This window comes from Heterodontus francisci, unplaced genomic scaffold (genome assembly GCF_036365525.1).
Source record: "Heterodontus francisci isolate sHetFra1 unplaced genomic scaffold, sHetFra1.hap1 HAP1_SCAFFOLD_598, whole genome shotgun sequence".
NCBI classification, from domain to species: domain Eukaryota; kingdom Metazoa; phylum Chordata; class Chondrichthyes; order Heterodontiformes; family Heterodontidae; genus Heterodontus; species Heterodontus francisci.
In genome coordinates, this window is record NW_027141529.1 from 502,831 (window position 1) to 524,039 (window position 21,209).

The 21,209-nt window shown below is 44.4% G+C and overlaps 1 protein-coding gene across 1 annotated transcript in view; it reads left to right on the top strand.

Annotated features, from left to right (window-relative positions):
* Nucleotides 1–21,209, top strand: part of LOC137363988 ((E3-independent) E2 ubiquitin-conjugating enzyme UBE2O-like) — a 336,360-nt gene that overhangs the window by 167,883 nt on the left and 147,268 nt on the right. Inside the window, 2 exon segments of the mRNA XM_068027481.1 lie at nucleotides 15,002–15,152; nucleotides 18,690–19,276. Coding sequence (XP_067883582.1) covers nucleotides 15,002–15,152; nucleotides 18,690–19,276 — 738 coding nt within the window.

The following is a 21,209-nucleotide window of genomic DNA, read 5'->3' on the forward strand; positions in this document are numbered from 1 at the left end:
AATTCCATCAGGAAGGACTTATTCAGTACAAATCCATCTGTGACCAGGCTGGCTGTCCCCTATCTGGTATCTCAGAATACACTTCAAACTCTCTCTCAACTCTCTAATTCCTTATGTTTTGCTTCTCTTATTAGTTTATCCTCAAATTCATTGGTAGCCGCCAAAACGTCATGCTCATGAGTACTTCTGCTTCTAGTTCTATTGAGACTGCCCTCTAGACTTTGTTTCATTGTGAAATCTGTTCAAACTACAGCCTTAGATTACAGGACGATATAGATGTTGGAGAGAGTTTGGAGTTTATTCTAAGGTACCAGATAGGGGACAGCCAGCCTGGTCACAGATGGATTTGTACTGAATAAGTCCTTCCCGATGGAATTATAAGGCTAAAGTGAGGGGCACGGTGGGCAGAGCAGTGGCAAATGGAATTTAATCCTGAGAAGTGTGAGGTGATGCATTTTGGGAAGACTAACTAGGCAAGGGAATATACAATGGATGGTCGGACCATAGGAAGTACAGAGGGTCAGAGGGACCTTGGTGTACTTGTCCATAAATCACTGAAGGCTGCAGCACAGGTAGAACAGGTGATTAGGAAGGCATATGGGATACTTGCCTCTATTAGCTGAGGCAAAGCATATAAGAACAGGGAGGTTATAAAGGAGCTGTATAAAATGCTAGTTAGGCCACAGCTGGACTGTGTACAGTTCTGGTTGTCACACTATAGGAAGGATGTGATTGCACTGGAGAGGGTGCAGAGGAGATTCACCAGGATGTTGCCTGGGCTGGAGCATTTCAGCTATGAAGAGAGGCTGGATAGACTAGGATTGTTTTCCTTAGAGCAGAGAAGGCTGAGGGGGGGCCTGATTGAGGTATACAAAATTGAGGGGCATTGATAGGGTAGATAGGAAGAAACTTTTTCCTTTAGCGGAGGTGTCAATAACCGTGGCGGGTGGGCATAGATTTAAGCTAAGGGGTAAGAGGTTTAGAGGGGATTTGAGGGAAAAAAATGGAATCCAGAGGGTGGTTGGAATCTGGAACACACTGCCTGAAGAGGTGGTAGAGGCAGAAACCCTCAACATTTAAGAAGTATTTAGATGAGCATGTGAAACTCCATAGCATACAAGGCTTTGGACCAAGTGCTGGAAAATGGGATTAGAATAGAAAGGTGCTTGATGGCTGGCATGGACATGATAGGCTGAAGGGCCTGTTTCTGTGTTGTATAACTCTATGACTCTATACCTTTAGCTGCTTCAGTCCTAAATTCTAGAATTCCCTACCCACACCTCTCTGCCTCTTCACCTCTCTCTTGCTTTTTAGACACTCCTTAAAACCTACCTCTTTGACCAAGCTTTTGGCCATCTGCCATAATGTAGTCTTACGTGGCTTGCTTTATAACACTCCTGTGAAGCGCCTTGGAATGTTAAGTTGTGTTAAATGCACTTTATAAATATTGTCCGTATTTACATTCGAGGAAGAGATTAGCATACTGGCCTCCCAAGGAAACTAATATTGAACCAGGAACAGGGACTTACTCAAATTAACACAAGCAAAATGACAGCAATGAAGAAAATAATGGGACTTAAAGAATGACAAGTCCCCAAATACAGATGGTTTCCCTCTACGTTTTAAAGGAATTCAATGCAGGTGCCCGAACTACAATCTTCCAAAGTTGTCTCGATTCAGGAACCATTCCTTTGCTTTGGAAAATTGTGCATGTCACTCTGCTGTTTACGCAAGGCGAGGGAAACCAGGCAATTATAGACTAGTTAGCCTTACATCTGTTGGGAAATTTAGTCTATAGTTAAGGACTGAACACCTTAAATTTTCAGCTGATCAGAGTGCCAGCTTTGTAAAGGGTAAGTCATGCCTGACGAGCCTGAATGAATTTTTTGGAGATGATTGAAGTAGTGGACAGGTGAATGTCTGAATATTGTTTATATGGACTTAAGGACATAGGAGCAGGGATAGGCCATTCAGCCCATTGAACCAGCTCTGCCATTCAATATGATCATGGCTGATCCTCCACTTCAATGCCTTTTTTCCCATACTATCCCCATATTGCCTTGTCATTGGTATTTAGAAATCTATCAATCTCTGCTTTAAACATACTCAATGACTGAGCTTCCACAGCCCTCTGGGGTAGAGAATTAGTTTTAGCTTTTAGTTTAGTTTTAGAGATACAGCACTGAAACAGGCCCTTCGGCCCACTGAGTCTGTGCCGACCATCAACCACCCATTCATACTAATCCTACACTAATTCCATATTCCTACCACATCCCCACCTTCCCTACCACCTACCTATACTAGGGGCAATTTATAATGGTCAATTAACCTATCAACCTGCAAGTCTTTGGCATGTGGGAGGAAACCGGAGCACCCGGAGGAAACCCACGCAGACACAGGGAGAACTTGCAAACTCCACACAGGCAGTACCCAGAATTGAACCCAGGTCGCTGGAGCTGTGAGGCTGCGGTGCTAACCACTGCGCCACTGTGCCGCCCAGTGTACAAGATTATGAGGGGCATGGACAGGGTGGATAGGGAGCAGCTGTTCCCCTTAGTTGAAGGGTCAGTTACGAGGGGTCACAAGTTTAAGGTGAGGGACGGGAGGTTTAAGGGGGATTTGAGGAAGAACTGTTTTACCCAGAGGGTGGTGACGGTCTGGAATGCCCTGCCTGGGAGGGTGGTAGCACAGCCACGATGACAGAGGTGGCTCCTGCACTTGTGCTGGAGGTCTTCAATATGCCGGGGCCCTCCAGGCCTCAGGCAGCCAGAGGACAATGGCCAAGGTCATCTATTTTAATGCAAGTCTTACTAGTAAGGCAGATGAATTGAGGGACACAAACAAGAAATGCTGGAAATACTCAGCAGGTCTGGCAGCATCTGTGGAGAGAGAAGCAGAGTTAACGTTTCAGGTCAGTGACCCTTCATCAGAACTGGGAATCAGATGAATTGAGGGCATTGATTAACACATGGGAATATGATATTATTGCTACGTAAAGGCACTGGGCTTCCCTCCCAGTGCCTTTCATCATGATATTACGACCCACCCCCATCATCCAGTCCATTGCCATAGAGCTGGTAAAATCCAGCCCATAGAGTACAAAAGCAAGTAAGTTATGATGAGCCTTTATAAAAGGTTCAGCCTCAACTGGAGTATTGTGTCCAATTCTGAGCACTGCGCTTTAGGAAGGTTAATTGCCTGTTAAACAGGCTTAATTACCTTCCTGTGCACTTCAACATGAGGTCCAGCACTCTTCAGAATATCCAGTTGAGAGGGTACAGAAAAGATTTAGAACAATGGTTCCAGGGATAGCAGAATTCAGTTAGTTGGATAGATTAAAGAATCACAGAATCACAGAATAATACAATGCAGAAGAGGCCCTTCGGCCCATCGAGTCTGTACCGATGCATTAAAACACCTGACCTGTCTACCTAATCCCATTTGCCTGCACTTGGCCCATAGCCTTGAATGTTATGACGTGCCAAGTACTCATCCAGGTACTTTTTAAAGGATGTGAGGCAACCTGCCTCTACCACCCTCCCAGGCAGGGCATTCCAGACCGTCACCACCCTCTGGGTAAAACAGTTCAAAATTCTAAAGATTCACAGCCCTCTGCTTAAAGAAATTTCTCCTCATCTCAGTCCTAAGTGGCTTCCCCCTTATTCCGTAATTGTGCCCCTGGTACGAGACTCCCCAACCAGGGGAAACATCTTGGCTGCATCTACCCTGTCTATTCTTGAGTATTTTGTAGGTTTCAATGAGATCACCTCTTCTCTGAAATTCTAGAGAATAGACTTCCAGAAAGCATTTGATAAAGTCCCCTTTAAGGGACTATTATCTGAAGTTGAAGCTCATGAAATTGAAGACAAAATGTTGACCTGGTGAGGAGATTGGCTGAGCAGCAGGACATGGAGTACTGCCCATTATCCCTACTCTAATTGGCAAGATGTGACTGTTGGTGCCCTACAAGGATCTGTTGGGCCTCAACTATTCACTGTATTTACAAATGACTTGATGGGATAGAAAGCCACATATTCAAATTTGCCAATGACACAGATAGGTGGCATTGTCAGCAGCGTATGTGGAAGCATAAAATTACAAAGTGATATTAAGTGGGCAAATGGATTTCATTGCATGCAAATGAGGTCATCCACTTGGACCTAAAAAGGATAAAACGGGGTACTTTCTACATGGTGAAAAGCTAAAAATAGTGGAGATCTAAAGCGACTTGAGTTCATGTACATAGATCACAGGTACAGAAAATAATCTGACTTGAATGGAATATGGGATTAAAATAGTTGGGTGCTGTATGGCTGGCACAGACATGATGGGCCAAAGGGCCTGTTACTGTGCTGTATAACTCTGACTCTATGAATGCTGAGCTTAAAGTTTAGAGGACTAGAATATGAGAGGGCAGAAGTTCTGCTTCAGCTATACAAAGCCCTGGCTAGACCACACCTGGAGAACTGTGAACAGTTCTCGGCACCACACCTTAGGAAGGATATATTGGTTTTGGAGGGAGTGCAGCATAGGTTTACAAGAATGATACCTGGACTCCAAGTGTTCATTTACGAGGAGAGATTACACAAACTACGGTATTATTTGGAATTCCGTAGGTTAAGCATTGTAATTAATTGAAGCTTTCAAGACATTAGCGAAACTGACAGGGTAGCAGTCTCTCTTCGTGTTGTCTGTCCCCCCATTGAAATCTGTCATGACCTCCTCGAAAAAACCAACCCTTGACCCCACTGCCCTTGCAAACTACTGTTCCATCTTTAACCTCCCTTTCCTTTCCAAATTCCTTGAACCTGCTGTTGCCTCCCAAGCTGAGGTGAGAGTGACTGCCCTAGAAATTAAGGCAGCATTTGACCGAGTATGGCATCAAGGAACCCTAGCAAAACTGGAGTCAGTGGGAATCGGGGGAAAACTCTCCACTGGTTGGAGTCATACCTAGCGCAAAGGAAGATGATTGTGGCTGGAGGTCAATCATCTCAGCTCCAGGACATCACTGCAGGAGTTCCTCAGGGTAGTGTCCTAGAACCCAACCATCTTCTGCTTCATCAATGACCTTCCCTCCATCATAAGGTCAGAAGTGGGGATGTTCGCTGATGATTACACAGTGTTGAGCATCATTTATGACTCCTCAGATACTGAAGCAGCCTGTGTCCAGATGCAGAGAGAGCTGGACAACTTTCAGGCTTGGGCTGATAAGTGGCAAGTAACATTCGCACAACACAAGTGCCAGGCAATGACCATCTCAAACAAGAAAGAATCTAGCCATCTCCCATTGATGTTCAACGGCATTCCCATTGCTGAATCCCCCACTATCAATATTCTGGGGGTTACCATTGACAGAAACTGAACTGGACCAGCCACATGAATAATATGGCTACAAGGGCAGGTCAGAGGCTAGGAATTCTACGGTGAGGAACTAAGCACCTATCTCTTCAAAGCCTGTCCACCACCTACAAGGCATAAGTCAGGAGTGTGATGGAATACTCTCCACTTGCCTGGATGGGTGCAGCTCCAACAACACTCAAGATGCTCGACACCATTCAGGATAAAGTGGCCTGCTTGATTAGAACCCCATCCACCACTTTCAACATTCACTCCCTTCACCACTGACAGACAGTGGCAGCAGTGTGTACCATCTACGAGATGCACTGCAGCAATTCACCAAGGCACCTTTGACAGCACCTTCCAAACCTGTGACCTCTACCACCTAGAAGAACAAGGGTAGCAGATGCATGGGAACACCACCACCTGCAAGTTCCCCTCCAAGCCACACACCATCCTGACTTGGAACTATATCGCCGTTCTTTCACTGTCGCTGGGTCAAAATGCTGGAACTCCCTTCCTAACAGCACTGGGTGTACCTATACCCCAAGGACTGCAGTGGTTCAAGAAGGCAGCTCAAAGGCAATTAGGGACTGGCATTAAATGCTGGCCTAGCCATGAATGAATAAAAAAAAAAAATCCATTCCCATCTTTTCTTGGAGCTCCATATTTGAATCCCTCCAATCGACTTTCTGCCCCTGCCACAGTACTGAAACAGCTCTCATCAAAGTCACAAAAGACATCCTATGTGACTGTGACAAAGGTAAACTTTCCCCCCACGTTTTTGTCACCTGTCTGCAGCCTTTGACGCAGTTGACCACACCATCCTCCAACGCCTCCACTGTTGCTTCCTTCCATTCTTATCTACCTAATTGTAGCCAGAGAATCACCTCTGGTATCCCCAAGGATCTATCCTTGACCACCACCTATTTCTCATCTATATGTTGCCCCTGGGTGGCGACATCCGAAAATGCAGTGTTAGTTTTCACGTAGGCTGAGAACAGTCAGCTTAACCTCATCACCACTTCTCTCGACTCCTCCGCTGTTGCTAAATTCAGACTGCTTATCTGCCATCCAGTCCTGTATGAGCAGAAATTTCCTCCCAATTAAATACTGGGAAGACTGAAAGAAATTGTTAAAATCCAAACTCTGGTCCCTAACTACTGACTCCATCTCTCTCTGTGGCAACAGCCTGTTCATAATCTTGGATCACATTTGAGCCCGAGATAAGCTTCTGACCTCATGTTTGTGCTATCACTAAGACTGCCTCTTTCCACCATTGTAACATCCCCCAACTTTGCCTCGTCTCAGCCCATCTGATGAAACCCTCGTTGATATCTTCGTTACCTCCAGACTTGACTATTCTAATACATTGCTGGCTGGTCTCCCACATTCTACCTTCTGTAAACTTGAGGTCATCCAAACTCTGCTGCCTTTGACTTACCTTCTGGTAGAGCAGTGGAGAGAAATCCAGGCGCACCAGAGTTTGAAAACAAAGTGAGCAGTGGCGTCACAGGAAAGCTGCAGGGTGATTGGTTGGTGAGTAACTGCTATTAGGGAATAACTCTAAATGGCTGAGTTAGTACACTACTGTTGGGGGTGTGTGTAAATAGCTTAATGAGAAACAGGTGAGTAGCTGGTATTTTTTTTGAGTAAGGTTTATTTTAACGAGTGAACTGTTGATTTTTAGTAGGACTTATCAGTACTAGTAAGGTTTTATTAATAATTCTAAGCTGTTGTAGTACTGGTAAGTTTTTTTTAGCAGTAGTAAAGGGTCAACTAATAAAGGAATGGCAGGATTGCTTCAACCTCGAGAGTGCACTTCCTGTGATATGTGGGAGCTCCAGGATGCTTCCCGTATCCTGGAGAACCATTTGTACAGGAAGTGTCGTCAATTGAAGCAGTTTGAGCTCCGGGTTTTGGAACTTGAGCGGCAGCTGGTGACACTGCGATGCATTCATGAGGATGAGAGCTTCGTGGATAGCTTGTTTATAGATGTGGTCACCCCACAGTTTAAGAGTATGCAGGGAGAGAGGGAATGGGTGACCACCAGACAGTCAAAAAGAATCAGGCAGGTAGTGCAGGAGACTGCTGAGTGCATCTCACTCTCCAACAGGTATTCAGTTCTAAATACTGAGGAAAATGATGCTTCAACTGGGGAGTGCAGCCAGAGCCAGGTCCATGGCACCACGGGTGGCTCAGCTGCACAGGGGAGTACAGGGAAGACTGGAAGAGCATAGTGATAGGTAATTCAATAGTCAGGGGAACAGACTGGTGTTTCTGTGGCCGCAGACATGAATCCTGGATGGTGTGTTGCCTCCCTGGTGCAAGGGTCAAGGATGTCACTGAGCGGCTGCAGAGCATCCTGAACGGGGAGGGTGAACAGCCAGCAGTCGTGGTCCACATCAGAACCAACGACATAGGTAGAAAGAGGGATATGGTCTTGCAGGCAGAATTTAGGAAGCTAGGTAGGAAATTAGCAAGAAGGACCTCAAAAGTAGTCATCTCCAGATTACTCCCAGTGCCACGTGCAAATGAATATAGAAATAGAAAGAAAAGACAAGACAGATGAATGCGTGGCTGGCAAGATGGTGCAGGAGGGAGGGCTTCAGATTCCTGGGACATTGTGACCAGCTCTGGGGGAGATGGGACCTGTACAGGCCGGACGGGTTGCACCTGAACAGAGCCCGGACTGAGTTCCTTGCAGGATGTTTTGCAAGTGCTGTTACGGAGGGTTTAGAGTCATAGAGTTATACAACACAGAAACAGGCTCTTCGGCCCATTGTGTCTGTGCCAGCCATCAAACACCTAACTATTCTAATCCCATTTCCAGCCCTTGGCCCGTAGCCTTGTTTAAACTAGTTTGGCAGGGGGCTGGGGACCTGAGGGTAGACTCAGCTGGGACAAAATCAGAAATTAAAATGGAAGGAGGAAAATTAATGGATGAGTCTGGAAGACTGATGAAACGAGCGTTAGAAAATTAAAAAAAAAAAGTTTGGCAGTGCTCAAGGGTATCTATTTCAATGCAAAGAGTATAGCAAATAAAGCAGATGAGCTGAGGGCACAGATGGACACATCGCAGTATGATATCATCGCTATGATGGAAGTATGGCTTAAGGAGGGACGAGAATGGCAGCTCAACGTTCCTGGTTACAGTGTTTTCAGATGCGATAGGGAGGGGGATAAGAAAGCAGAGAGAGTGGCAATTTTGGTCAAGGAAACTATTACAGTTGCGAGGAGGGATGATATGTTGGAAGCTTCATCAAATCCATATCGACTGAGCCAAGGAACAAAAAAGGGGCAATCACACTGCTGGGAGTGTACCATAGACCCCCAAAGTCAGAGGGAGATAGAAGAGCAGAAGGGTAGCTAGGGAGAGAGTAGGTTCCCTTAAGGATCAGCGTGGCAATCTATGTGTGGAGCCACGGGAAATGGGCAAGGTCTTAAATGAATATTTCTCATCCGCATTTACCTTGGAGAAGGTCATGGAAGCTAGTGAGTTCAAGGGAGGGAACACCGATATCCTGGAGCATATCAACATTACAAAGGAGGAGGTGTTGGAGGTCTTGAAGCGCATTAAGGTGCATAAATCCCCAGAGCCTGGCCAGGTGTATCCTAGAATAAAAACAAGAAATGCTGGAACCACTCAGCAGGTCTGGCAGCATCTGTGGAAAGAGAAGCAGAGTTAACGTTTCGGGCCAGTGACCCTTCTTCTTCACTGACCCGAAACGTTAACTCTGCTTCTCTTTCCACAGATGCTGCCAGACCTGCTGAGTGGTCCCAGCATTTCTTGTTTTTATTTCAGATTTCCAGCATCCGCAGTATTTTGCTTTTATTCAGGTGTATCCTAGGATGCTCTGGGAAGAAAGGGCGGAGATTGCTCGGGCCCTGGCAGAGATTTTTGTATCATCGTTAGCCTCGGGTGAGGTACCGGAAGACTGGAGGATAGCTAATGTTGTGCCTTTATTTAAGAAGGGCAGCGGGGATAAGCCAAGGAACTACAGGCCAGTGAGCCTTACATCAGTGGTGGGAAAGTTATTGGAAGGGATTCTGAGAGACAGGATTTATATGCATCTGGAAAGGCAAGGTCTGATTAGGGATAGTCAGCATGGCTTTGTGTGTGGGAAATCATGTCTCACGAGTTTGATTGAGCTTTTTGAGGAGGTGACCAAGAGGATTGACAAGGGCAGGGCGATGGACATTGTCTACATGGACTTTAGCAAGGTCTTTGACAAGGTCCCGCATGGTAGGCTAGTCCAGAAAGTTTGAACACATGGGATCCAGGGTGAGCTAGCAAATTGGATACAAAATTGGCTTGGTGATGGGAGGCAGAGGGTGGTGGGTTGTTCTTCAGATTGGAGGCCGGTGACCAGTGGTGTGCCGCCCTCTGTTGTTTGTCATATATATTGACTTGGATGTGAATGCAAGGGGCATGATTAGTAAGTTTGCAGATGACACCAAAATTGGTGGTATAGTGGACAGTGAAGAAGGTTGTCTAAGGTTACAACGGGATATAGATCAACTGGGAAAGTGGGCAAGGAAGTGGCAAATGGAATTTATCGCAGACAAGTGCGAAGTGATTCATTTTGGAAAGTTAAACCAGGGCAGGACATATACAGTGAATGGCAGGGCCCTGGGAAGTGTTCTTGAGCAGAGAGACCTTTGGGTGTCAGTGCATAGTTCCCTGAGTGGCAACACAGGTGGACAGGGTGGTGAAGAAGGCATATGACATGCTTCCTTCATCGGCCGAGGCATTGAGTACAAGAGTTGGGACGTCATGTTACAGTTGTACATAACATTGGTTATGCCACATTCGGAGTACTGTGTGCAGTTCTGGTCACCGCACTACAGAAAGATGTGATTAAGCTAAAGAGGGTGCAGAAAAGATTCACAAGGATGTTGCCTGGTTTGGAGGGCTTGAGTTATAAAGAGGGATTGGATAGACTGTGTCTGTTTTCCCTGGAGCGAAGGAGGCTGAGAGGGGACATTATAGAGGTATATAAAATTGAGAGGCATAGATAAGGTAGGTAGCCAGAGTCTGTTTCCCGTGGTAGGGGTGACTAAAACTAGAGGGCATAGATTTAAGGTGAGAGGGAGGAGGTTTAAAGGGGATCAGAGTGGTAAATTTTTCACACCAAGAATAGTCGGTATCTGGAATGAGCTGCCTGAGGAGGTGGTGGAGGCAGGAACAGTAGTGACATTTAAGAGGCATCTGGACAGGTACTTGAATGAGCAAGGCATAGAGGGATACGGAATTAATGCAGGCTGGTGGGATTAGTATAGATAGGCATTATGGTCGGCATGGGCGCGGTGGGCTGAAGGGCCTGTTTCTCTGACTCTATGACTTTATATGTAGGTAAATTTGAGAAGTGCAAGAACAATGGAGCAGTAATAGGAGATTTTAACTACCCTAATATTAACTGGGATAGTTTTAGTGTGAAAGGAATTGAGGGAACAGATTTCTTGAGGTGCATTCAGGAGAACATTTTTGCTCAGTATGTAGCAAGTCCAACAAGAGAGGGCGCAGTTTTAGGAAATGAAGATGGGCAGGTGGAAGGAGTGGCAGTGGGAGAGCATTTTGATAGTAGTGATCATAATTTAGTCAGTTTTAACATAATTATGGAAAAGGACAGAAATACAACAGGAGTTAGAGTTCTCAATTGGGGCAAGGCCAATTTTACTAAACTGAGGAGTGATTTAGTGAAAGTGAACTGGAAACAGCTACTTGACGGTAAATCAGTGTTGGAACAATGGGAGGCATTCAAAGGGTAGTTTCAAGGGGTTCAGGGTAAACATGTTCCCACAAAGGAAAAGGGTGGGACAGCCAAATCTAGAGCTCCATGGAAGTCGAGGAGCCTACAGGGTAAGATAAGGCAGAAAAGGAAAGCTTATGTTCGACACAGAGAACTCAATACTACAGAAAGCCGAGAGGAGTATAGAAAGTGGAGGGGTGAAATCAAAATGGAAATTAGGAATGCAAGGAGGGCATGAAAGAATATTGGCAAGCAAAATCAAGGTGAACCCAAAGATGTTTTTTCAGTACATTGAGTAAGAGGAAAGCTAAGGAGAGGGTAGGGCCCATAAAAGACCAAAAAGGTAACCTATGTGTCGGAGTGGGAGATATAGGTGGTATTCTTAACAAATACTTTGCGTCCCTCCTCACAAAAGAGGGGGACGATGCAGCTATTGTAGTTAAGGAGGAAGAGTGTGAAGTATTAGCTATGATAAACATAGGGAGAGAGGAAGTATTAATGGGATTGGGATCCTTGAAAGTTGATAAATCACCAGGGCCAGATGAAATGTATCCTCGGCTGTTAAAAGAAGCAAGAGAGGAAATAGCAGAGGGTCTGACTATTTTCCAGTGCTCACTGGATACAGGTGTGGTGCCGGAGGATTGGAGAACTGCTAACGTATCTCTGTTTAAAAAGGGAGCGAAGGATAGACCGAATAGTTACAGGCCAGTCAGTCTAACCTCAGGAGTGAGCAAATTATTGAAATCTATTCTGAGAGACAGGATAAGCTGTCACTTAGAAAGGCACAGGTTAATCAAGGATGGTCAGCATGGATTTGTTAAGGGAAGATCTTGTTTGACCAACCTGATCGAATTTTCTGAAGAGGTAACAAGGAAGATAGATGAGGGTAGTGCAGTTTAGTTTAGATGTTTTTAGTTTAGAGATACAGCACTTAAACAGGCCCTTCGGCCCACCGAGTCTGTGCCGACCATCAATCTCCCATTTATACTAATCCTACACTAATCCCGTATTCCTATCACATCCCCACCTGTCCCCATATATTTCCCTACCACCTACCTATACTAGGGGCAATTTATGATGGCCAATTAACCTATCAACCTGCAAGTCTTTGGCATGATATGGTCTACATGGATTTTAGCAAGGCTTTTGACAAGGTCCCACATGGTAGACTGGTTAAAAAAATAAAATCCCATGGGATCCAGGGAAATGCAGCAAGGTGGATACAAAATTGGCTCAGTGGCAGGAAACAAAGGGTAATTGTTGACGGGTGTTTTAGCGACTGGAGGGCTGTTTCCAGAGGTGTTCCGCAGGACTTAGTACTGCTTTTTGTGATGTATATTAACGATTTGGATGTAAATGTAGGGGGCATGATCAAGAAGTTTGCAGACGACATAAAGATTGGCCATGTGGTAGATAGCGAGGAGGATAGCTGTAGGCTGCAGGAAGATATTGATGGTCTGGTCAGATGGGCAGAAAAGTGGCAAATGGAATTCAACTTGGAGAAGTGTGAGGTGATGCATTTGGGGAGGCAAAGGAGTACACGATTAATGGGAAAATACAGAGAAGTGTAGAGGAAGTGAGGGACCTTGGAGTGAATGTCCACAGATCCCTAAAGGTAGCAGGACAGGTCGATAAGGTGGTTAAGAAGGCATGTGGAATCCTTTCCTTTATTAGCCGAGGTATAGAATACAAGAGCAGGCAGGTTATGCTGGAACTGTATAACTCATTGTTTAGGCCACAACTTGAGTACTGTGTGCAGTTCTGGTCACCTCATTACAGAAAGGATGTAATTGCACTAGAGAGGGTACAGAGGAGATTTACGATGATGTTGCCAGGACTGTAAAAATACAGCTATGAGGAAAGATTGGATAGGCTGGGGTTGTTCTCCTTGGAACAGAGAAGACTGAGGGGAGATCTGATTGAAATATACAACATTTTGAGGGGCCTGGATAGAGTGGAGATGAAGGGTCTATTCACCTTAGCAGAGGGTCAGTGACGAGGGGCCATAGATTTAAAGTGATTGGTAGAAAAATTAGAGGGGAGATGAAGAAACACTTTTTCACCCAGAGGGTGGTGGGGTCTGGAACACATTGCCTGAAAGGGTAGTTGAGGCAGAAACCCTCAACTCATTCAAAAAGAGTCTGGATATGCACCTCAAGTGCCGTAAGCTGCAGGGCTACGGACCAAATGCTGGAAGGTTGGATTAGACTGGGTGGATCGTTTTTCATCCGGCACAGACATGATGGGCCAAGTAGCCTCTTTCTGTGCCTTAAAAGTTCTATGATTCTATGAACTCACACCCAAGACCCGTTAACTTATAACCCCTGTGCTTGTTGACCTACATTGGCCTCCTGTCAAACATCGTCTTGATTTTAAAATTCTTATCATTGTTTTCAAATCCCGGCATGGCCTTGCCCCTCCCTGTCTCTCTAATCTCCTCCAGCCCCACAACGCTCCAAGATATCTGCACTCATCTAATTCAGATCTCTTGTGCATCTCTGATATTGATCTGTGCACCTTTTGGTGGCTGTGCCTTCAGGGCCCAAGCTCTCAAATGCCCCCCACCCCCGTGCTCCCCTCTCCACCTCGTTTTCCTCCTTTAAGGCGCTGCTTAAAATCTACCTCTTAGACCAAGCTTTTGGTCATCTGACCTAATATCTCTTTTTGTGGCTTGGTGTCGTTCATTGTTTTATAATGCTCCTGTGAAGCACCTTGGGACACTTTATTACGTTAAAGGTGTTTTGTAAATATAAGTTGTTCATAGATAGAAACTGTTTTTGCTAGTTGTGGAATCTCGGACAAGGGGACGTTGTCTAAAAATTAGAGGCAGACCTTTCAGGAGTAAAATTAGGAAACATATGCTCAAAGGGTGGTAGACGATTAGAAATTTCTTAAAATGATAGTTGATGCTAGATCAGTTGTTACTTTTAAATCCAAGATTGGTAGATTTTTGTTCACCAAAGGTGTTGAGGGCTATAGGGCAGAGGAGGGTATATGGAGTTAGGTTGCAGATCAGCCATAATCTAATTGAATGGCAGAACAGGCTCAAGGGGCTAATTGACCTACTCCTGTTGCTATGTTGTGAACGTTTGGAACTCTGTACCTCAGAGAATTGTGAATGCTCAGCTGATGAGTACATTCATGACTGAGATCAATAGATTTTTTGGCGCTAGAAGTGAAGTTGATGTTGAAGTTCAGCCATGATCTTATTGAATGGTGTATCAGGTTCAATAGGCTGTGTCGCCTACTCCTATTCCTTTGTTCTGTTTCTCAGAACATGAAGTTCAGTTTTATATAGAATTGGTTAGTTGTCTTGTGCTGTATGAAGTAAATAACTTTTGCAGAATCTGTAGCACATCTAATATTTCAGCTCAAGGCCTTATCCTACCAAAGGACTGGAGACTGGTGATTTTTCCTCATATTTACTCATTTGCCAGTGGATTGACAAACTGGATAATATGAAAGGTCTTTGACCTGAAATGATAACTGTTTCTGTCTCCACAGATTCTGCCAGACCTGCTGAGTATTTCCAACATTTTCTGTTTTCGTTACTGGTTTCCAGCATCTGCAATATTTTGCTTTTGGATGATATGAAAGGCAGGTTCACTTTATTCCATCAGAGGGCACCCTTGTATTACTTTTCTCAAGCCCAAATGGCAAATGCATCAGGGAATATTCTGTGGAATTTGGATCTGGCCATGAACTTCAACAAATCCTGGGAAAATTTTATTCATGATGTGTATGTTTTGACTTCAGTATCAAGGGACATGCCCATTTTATACATGTGACTGAACCTGCCCCAAATCTGTGGATGAGTGGACAGTCATTGTTCGTTGTTTCTCTAAACTGAGTTTATATTTTGAAATGGACTGTAAACAGGTGATATACCCATTTGTGTTTTCTTTCTCTAGGGTGAAACGCTTGAACTGTTACGACCATGCTCGCATGGTCCTGGCAGAGCGGGCAGTGTACGTGCTCCCAGGAGATCCTGAATGTACGGCTATTTCTTCAGAGGGTCCGGAAGGAAATTCCATCATTGCTGTGAATTCTGTTGTCAGAAAGGTAACTTCAGTGTGGAGATACTGTGCCTAAGGCGGGTGACTACTCCTTTTAAGGAGAGCATAAGATACCACATCAAAGGCCAGTGTGGAAAATAATAATAAAAGCTCATGTTGTAATGGGTAACATATTGGCATGGATAGAAGATTGGCTAGCTAAAAGAAAACAGTAGACATAAATGAGTCATTTTCTGGTTGGCAAGATGTAATGAGTGGTGTGCTGCAGGGATCAGTGCTGGGGCCTCAACTTTTTACAACTTATATAAATGACTTGTATGAAGAGATTGAAGGTATGGTTGCTAAATTTGCTGATGACACAAAGAAGGGTCGAAAGAGGACATGAGGCTACAAGGGGGTATAGATAGGCTAAGTGAGTGGGAAAAGATTTGGCAAATGGAGTATACTGTGGGAAAATGTGAAATTGTCAATTTTAGTCGGAAGATTTTAAAAATTATCTAAATGGTGAGAGATTGCAAAGCTCAGATGCAGAGAGATCTGGGTGTCCTAGTGCAGGAATTGCAAAAGTTTAGTATACAGGTTCAGCAAGTAATTAGGAAAGCTAATAAAATGTTATTGTTTCTTGCGAGGGGATTTGAATACAAAAGTAGGGAGGTTATCCTTCAGTTATACAAGGCATTAGTGAGACGACAAGTGGTATACTGTGTACAGTATTTGTCTCCTTATTTAAGGAAGGATGTAAATGCGTTGGAAGCAGTTCAGAGAAGATTTACTAGATTAATACCTGGAATGGGCGGATTATCTTATGAGGAAAGGTTGGACTGTCTAGGCTTGGAGTTTAGAAGAATAAGAGGGGACTTGATTGAAACACAAAATCCCGAGGGGTGTTGATAGGGTGGATGTGGCAAGGATGTTTCCCCTTGTGGGAGAATCTAAAACTAGGGGTCACTAAAAATAAGGGTTCGCCCAGTTAATTCAGAGATGAGAATTTTTTTTCCCTGAGGTTTGAGTGTCTTTGGATTGCTCGCTATTCCTCAAAAAGCAGTGGGAGCAGAGTCTTTAAGGATGCGGAACAGTAGGGAAAAGAAGTCACTAGTGGGAGTGGTCTTCAGGCCCCCTAACAGTAAACACAATGTAGGGCAAAGTATACAAGAAGAAATGTTGGGTGCTTGTGATAAAGGGACGGCAATAATCATGGGTAATTTTAATCTACAGATAAACTGGAAAAATCAGATTGGCAATAGTAGCCTGGATGGTGAGTTCATAGAATGCTTTCGAGAGAGTTCCGTGGAGCAACACATTCTGGAACCAATCAGAGAGCAGATTATGTTAGACTCGGTATTGTGTAATGTGACAGGATTAATTAATGACCTCAGAGTAAAGCCACCTCTAGGTAGCAGCGACCACAATGTGATCTGAATTTTACATTGTTTGAAAGAGAGAAGAATGGGTCTAAGACTAATATTTTAAACTTAAATAAAGGCAACTATGTGGGCATGAAAGCTGAGCTAGCTGAAGTGAACTGGGTTACTAGGCTAGGAGATTGATCAATAGAGAAGCAGTGGCAGACATTTAAAGAGATATTTCAGAATACTCAGAAGTATATTCCTACTATAAAGAGAAATTTTAAGGGGAGGACCCACCATCCGTGGTTAACAGAACGACTGCAGAATTTGCGGATACGAAAGGATCTAGTGTTCCAGTGCATGATAGGTTAGTATGCAGGTACAGCAAGTAATAAAGAAGGCTAATGGAATGCTATCCTTTATCGTGAGAGGAATTGAAAATAAGAGTAAAGATGTAATACTTCAGTGATGCAGGGCATTGGTGTGAACACACCTTGAATACTGTGTGCAATTTTGGTCTCCTTATTTAAAGAAGGATGTGAATGCATTGGAGGCGGTTCAGAGGAGGTTTACTAGATTGATATCTAGAATGAGCGGGTTGTCTTATGAGGAAAGGTTGGACAGACTGGGCTCGTTTTCACTGAGTTTAGAAGAGTGAGGGGAGACTTGATTGAAGTATATAAGATCTTGAACGGTCTTGACAAGGTGGATGTGGAAAGGATGTTTCCTATTGTGGGGGACTCCAGAACTAGGGACCACTGTTTTAAAATTAGAGGTCACCCTTTTAGGACAGATGTGGAAATTTATTTTCTCTGAGAGGGTTGTTGACTTAGGAACACTCTGCCTCAGAAGGTGGTGGTGGCGGAGTCATTGAATACTTTTAAGACGGATGTAGCTAGATTCGTGTTAGGCAAGGGAATCAAAGGTTATCGGGGTAGATGGGAGTGTGGAAATCGAGCCACACACATCAGCCATGATCTTATTGAATGGCAGAGCAGGCTCAAGGGGCCGAATAGCCTACTTCTCCTAACTTGTATGTTTAAATATTTGAAGGCAGAGGTAGATAGATGCTTGATAAGTAAGGGGGTGAAAGAAAGGTTATCGGGGGTAGGCAGGAATGTGGAGTCGAGGTTACATTCAGCAGCCATGATCGAGTGGCGTACTCCAGCTCCCAGTTCGTATAGTAACTCTTGTCTGTTTAATGAATGAACTTCAACGTAGAAAAGTGTGAGGTAGTACATTTTGGTAGGAAGAATAAGGAGGTCATATGCTTCTTGTCTAAGTGGAGTAGAGGAACAGGGATTTGGGGGTACAGATACATAAATCATTAAATGTAGTGATGCAGGTTAATAAGGCCATTTTAAAGAAAAGCAAACAAGACATTGAGGTTCCTTTCTAGAGGGATAGAATTCAAAGCTAGAGAAGTTAGTTAACCTTGTATCTAACCTTACTTAGACCACACTTCGAGTACTGTGAACCCATCTGGTTTCCATATTATGCAAAGGGCACACAGGCACTCGAGAGTACAAAAAAGATTTACTAGAATGGTACCAGTACTGAGAGGATTTATTTTCTGTGAGAGGCTGAAAAGACTGGGGTTCTCTTTTTTCGGAGATGGCTAAGGATGACCTGTTAGAGGTCCTTCAAATTATGAAGGAATTTGATAGCGTAGGTGTAAAGATAATGCATCCATTTGCAAGAGAGATCAGAACTAGGGACCATAACTAAGTTGGTCACCCAGGGAGTGGTGAGAATGTGGAACTGGCTACCACAGAGTAGTTGAGCTGAATAGAATAGATGTATTTGAGTGGAAGCTTGATATACATGTGGGAGAAAGGAATAGAAGGTTATGTTGATCGGGAGGTGGGAGAAGGCTCGTGTGTAGCATTAGCACTGGCATAGAGGCCAGTTGCTGTAAATACTTTATAATGTGTAATTCTATCTTGAAATATTTTTAATTTCTAGACATCCCAATTCTAAATTGGTTATAAAAATATTTTTGCTGATTTTTAAAATAATTTGCCTTGTTCAAGACTTTTTCTGAGAGGGTTTAAGGTAAGCAGATTCTTTTAATTTTAAATAGTAATGAGGGATTATCTGGAAGTATTATTGGAATGTCTGTGGCTGAGTTTAAGGCTTTATTCAGAAATCTGTTTGTCAATGTGCTGTGCTTTGTGTTTGTATTTGGGCAGCTGTATGACAACCTGCTGCAGCTTGTCCTTCTGTCTTTTCATTAGGTTAAACGACTCTTTGACAAGGAGATAGTGAAGAAGATCTTGAATAACTTGGACACCCATGATGTGGATCACGCCGATAAGTTCACAGTTGCCTTGGGCGATGGCTCTGTCATGGTCACCTCTACTGCTGTTGGGCTCAGTAGCTCTACACCAAGGTTAGGTTGGGAAGGCACACCTCAATTGGCCATAGGACTGAAATCCCAGTCTTTAAATGGGGCTGTAGAGAAGGAACCTGTTCTGAGCAATGGTCCAGTTCCTACTAATGCTGACACTCCGAACCAGTTGGAACAAAGAGTAAAAGTGGGGAACTGGAAAGAAATGGGTCAGTCTCCAGTGATTCTGGGTGAAGACTCACTGGAAAGTAGCCAGACTCTGAAGCTGCAGCTTGCAGAACAGGATGCAGACGATGAAGGTGCCGAGGATACCGATGAAACCAGCTCCATTTCCTCTTCCGCAAGTTCAACTGCATCATCGCAAAGTGGAGGTCAAGGACGCAAAAAAAGTATCCCACTTTCTATAAAAAACTTGAAGAAGAAACACAAGAAGAAGAAAAACAAGCCCTCCAGAGAATTCAAACCAGGTGACAGGTGAGATATCGACCTCTAAAAGGAAGCAGTAGGTCAAATGCTACTGGTTGTGGATTGAAAATCTGCCTTGTTTTGTAGGGCTACACTAATAAGCGCCAGTTGATCACCCATGCTGTCGCCCAAAGAGCCGAGAGCAAGAGTAATCTTCAGGAACTGCGTGGTTAGAGGGTGGAGGATAATTGAATTAATGCATGCAGAAGTTTTTTTTATATTTGTTCCTATTCCCATAATTATAATGCGATTGACCTACGTGACATGTACTGTAACTCCACCTCCCACCAGTGGTGGTGATGCAGTATATCCATTAGGGGCGTACAATTGCCAGTTTACATTAGAAATGTGGAGGCAGGAATTTATCCAGGAAAAAATTGACAAGGAATGTGCATGGACATGATGAGAATTTGCCTGTGCTGGTCATTTAGTTACTGCTGGAAGCACATTTGGGAACAGATGTTCTCAGGGAAATGTATGACAGAAATGTGGAGGTTGTTTAGGGAGCACTTGCTGCGACTGCTGGATAGGTTTGCCCCGATGAGGCAAGGAAGGGATGGTAGGGTGAAGGAACCTTGGATGACAAGAGATGTGGAACAGCTAGTCGAGAGGAAGAAGGAAGCTTACTTAAAGTTGAGGAAGCAAGGATCAGACAGGGCTCTGGAGGGTTACAAGGTAGCCAGGAAGGAACTGAAGAATGGACTTAGGAGAGCGAGAAGGGGACATGAAAAAGTCTTGGCGGGTAGGATTAAGGAAAATCCCAAGGCGTTCTACACTTATCTGAGGAACAAGAGGATGGCCAGAGTGAGGGTAGGGCCGATCAGGGATAGTGGGGGGAACTTGTGCCTGGAGTCGGAGGAGGTAGGGGAGGTCCTAAATGAATACTTTGCTTCAGTATTCACGAGTGAGAGGGACCTGGTTGTTTGTGAGGACAGCGTGAAACAGGCTGATATGCTCGAACAGGTTGATGTTAAGAGGGAGGATGTACTGGAAATTTTGAAAGCCATGAGGACAGATAAGTCCCCGGGGCCAGACGGGATATACCCAAGGATATTAAGGGAAGCGAGGGAAGAGATTGCCACGCCTTTGGTGATGATCTTTGCGTCCTCACTGTCCACTGGAGTAGTACCAGATGATTGGAGGGTGGCGAATGTTATACCCTTGTTCAAGAAAGGGAATAGGGATAACCCTGGGAATTACAGACCAGTCAGTCTTACGTCGGTGGTGGGCAAATTATTGGAGAGGATTCTGAGAGACAAGATTTATGATTATTTGGAAAAGCATGGTTTGATTAGAGACAGTCATCATGGCTTTGTGAGGGGCAGGTCATGCCTCACAAGCCTTATTGAATTCATTGAAGATGTGACAAAACACATTGTTGAAGGAAGAGCAGTGGATGTGGTGTATATGGATTTTAGCAAGGCGTTTGATAAGGTTCCCCATGGTAGGCTCATTCAGAAAGTAAGGAGGCATGGGATACAGGGAAAGTTGGCTGTCTGGATACAGAATTGGCTGGCCCATAGAAGACAGAGGGTGGTAGTAGATGGAAAGTATTCAGCCTGGAGCTCGGTGACCAGTGGTGTTCCACAGGGATCTGTTCTGGGACCTCTGCTCTTTGTGATTTTTATAAATGACTTGGATGAGGCACAGGCATTGCGAGCGAGGAGTGAACAGCTGGGAAGTCAATTTCATCGGGAGTTTCGGTGGAGCAGGGACTGCTGGGTAAGTAGAAACCTATATATTTGGGCTGTTTCTGAACCCGAGACACTACTCTTGTAGTGTCTCCCACCCGCCCTCCTCCTCTTACCAAAAAAAAGGACTCGGTTGTGTGTAGGTAAGGTAAGGCTTTTTCTATTTCTCTTCTTGTTTTATCGTGTGATTGGTTAAAAACTTGGGAATTTAGAATAGTGGGAATGGAGGTTAAGGCAGTTGAATGTTCCCC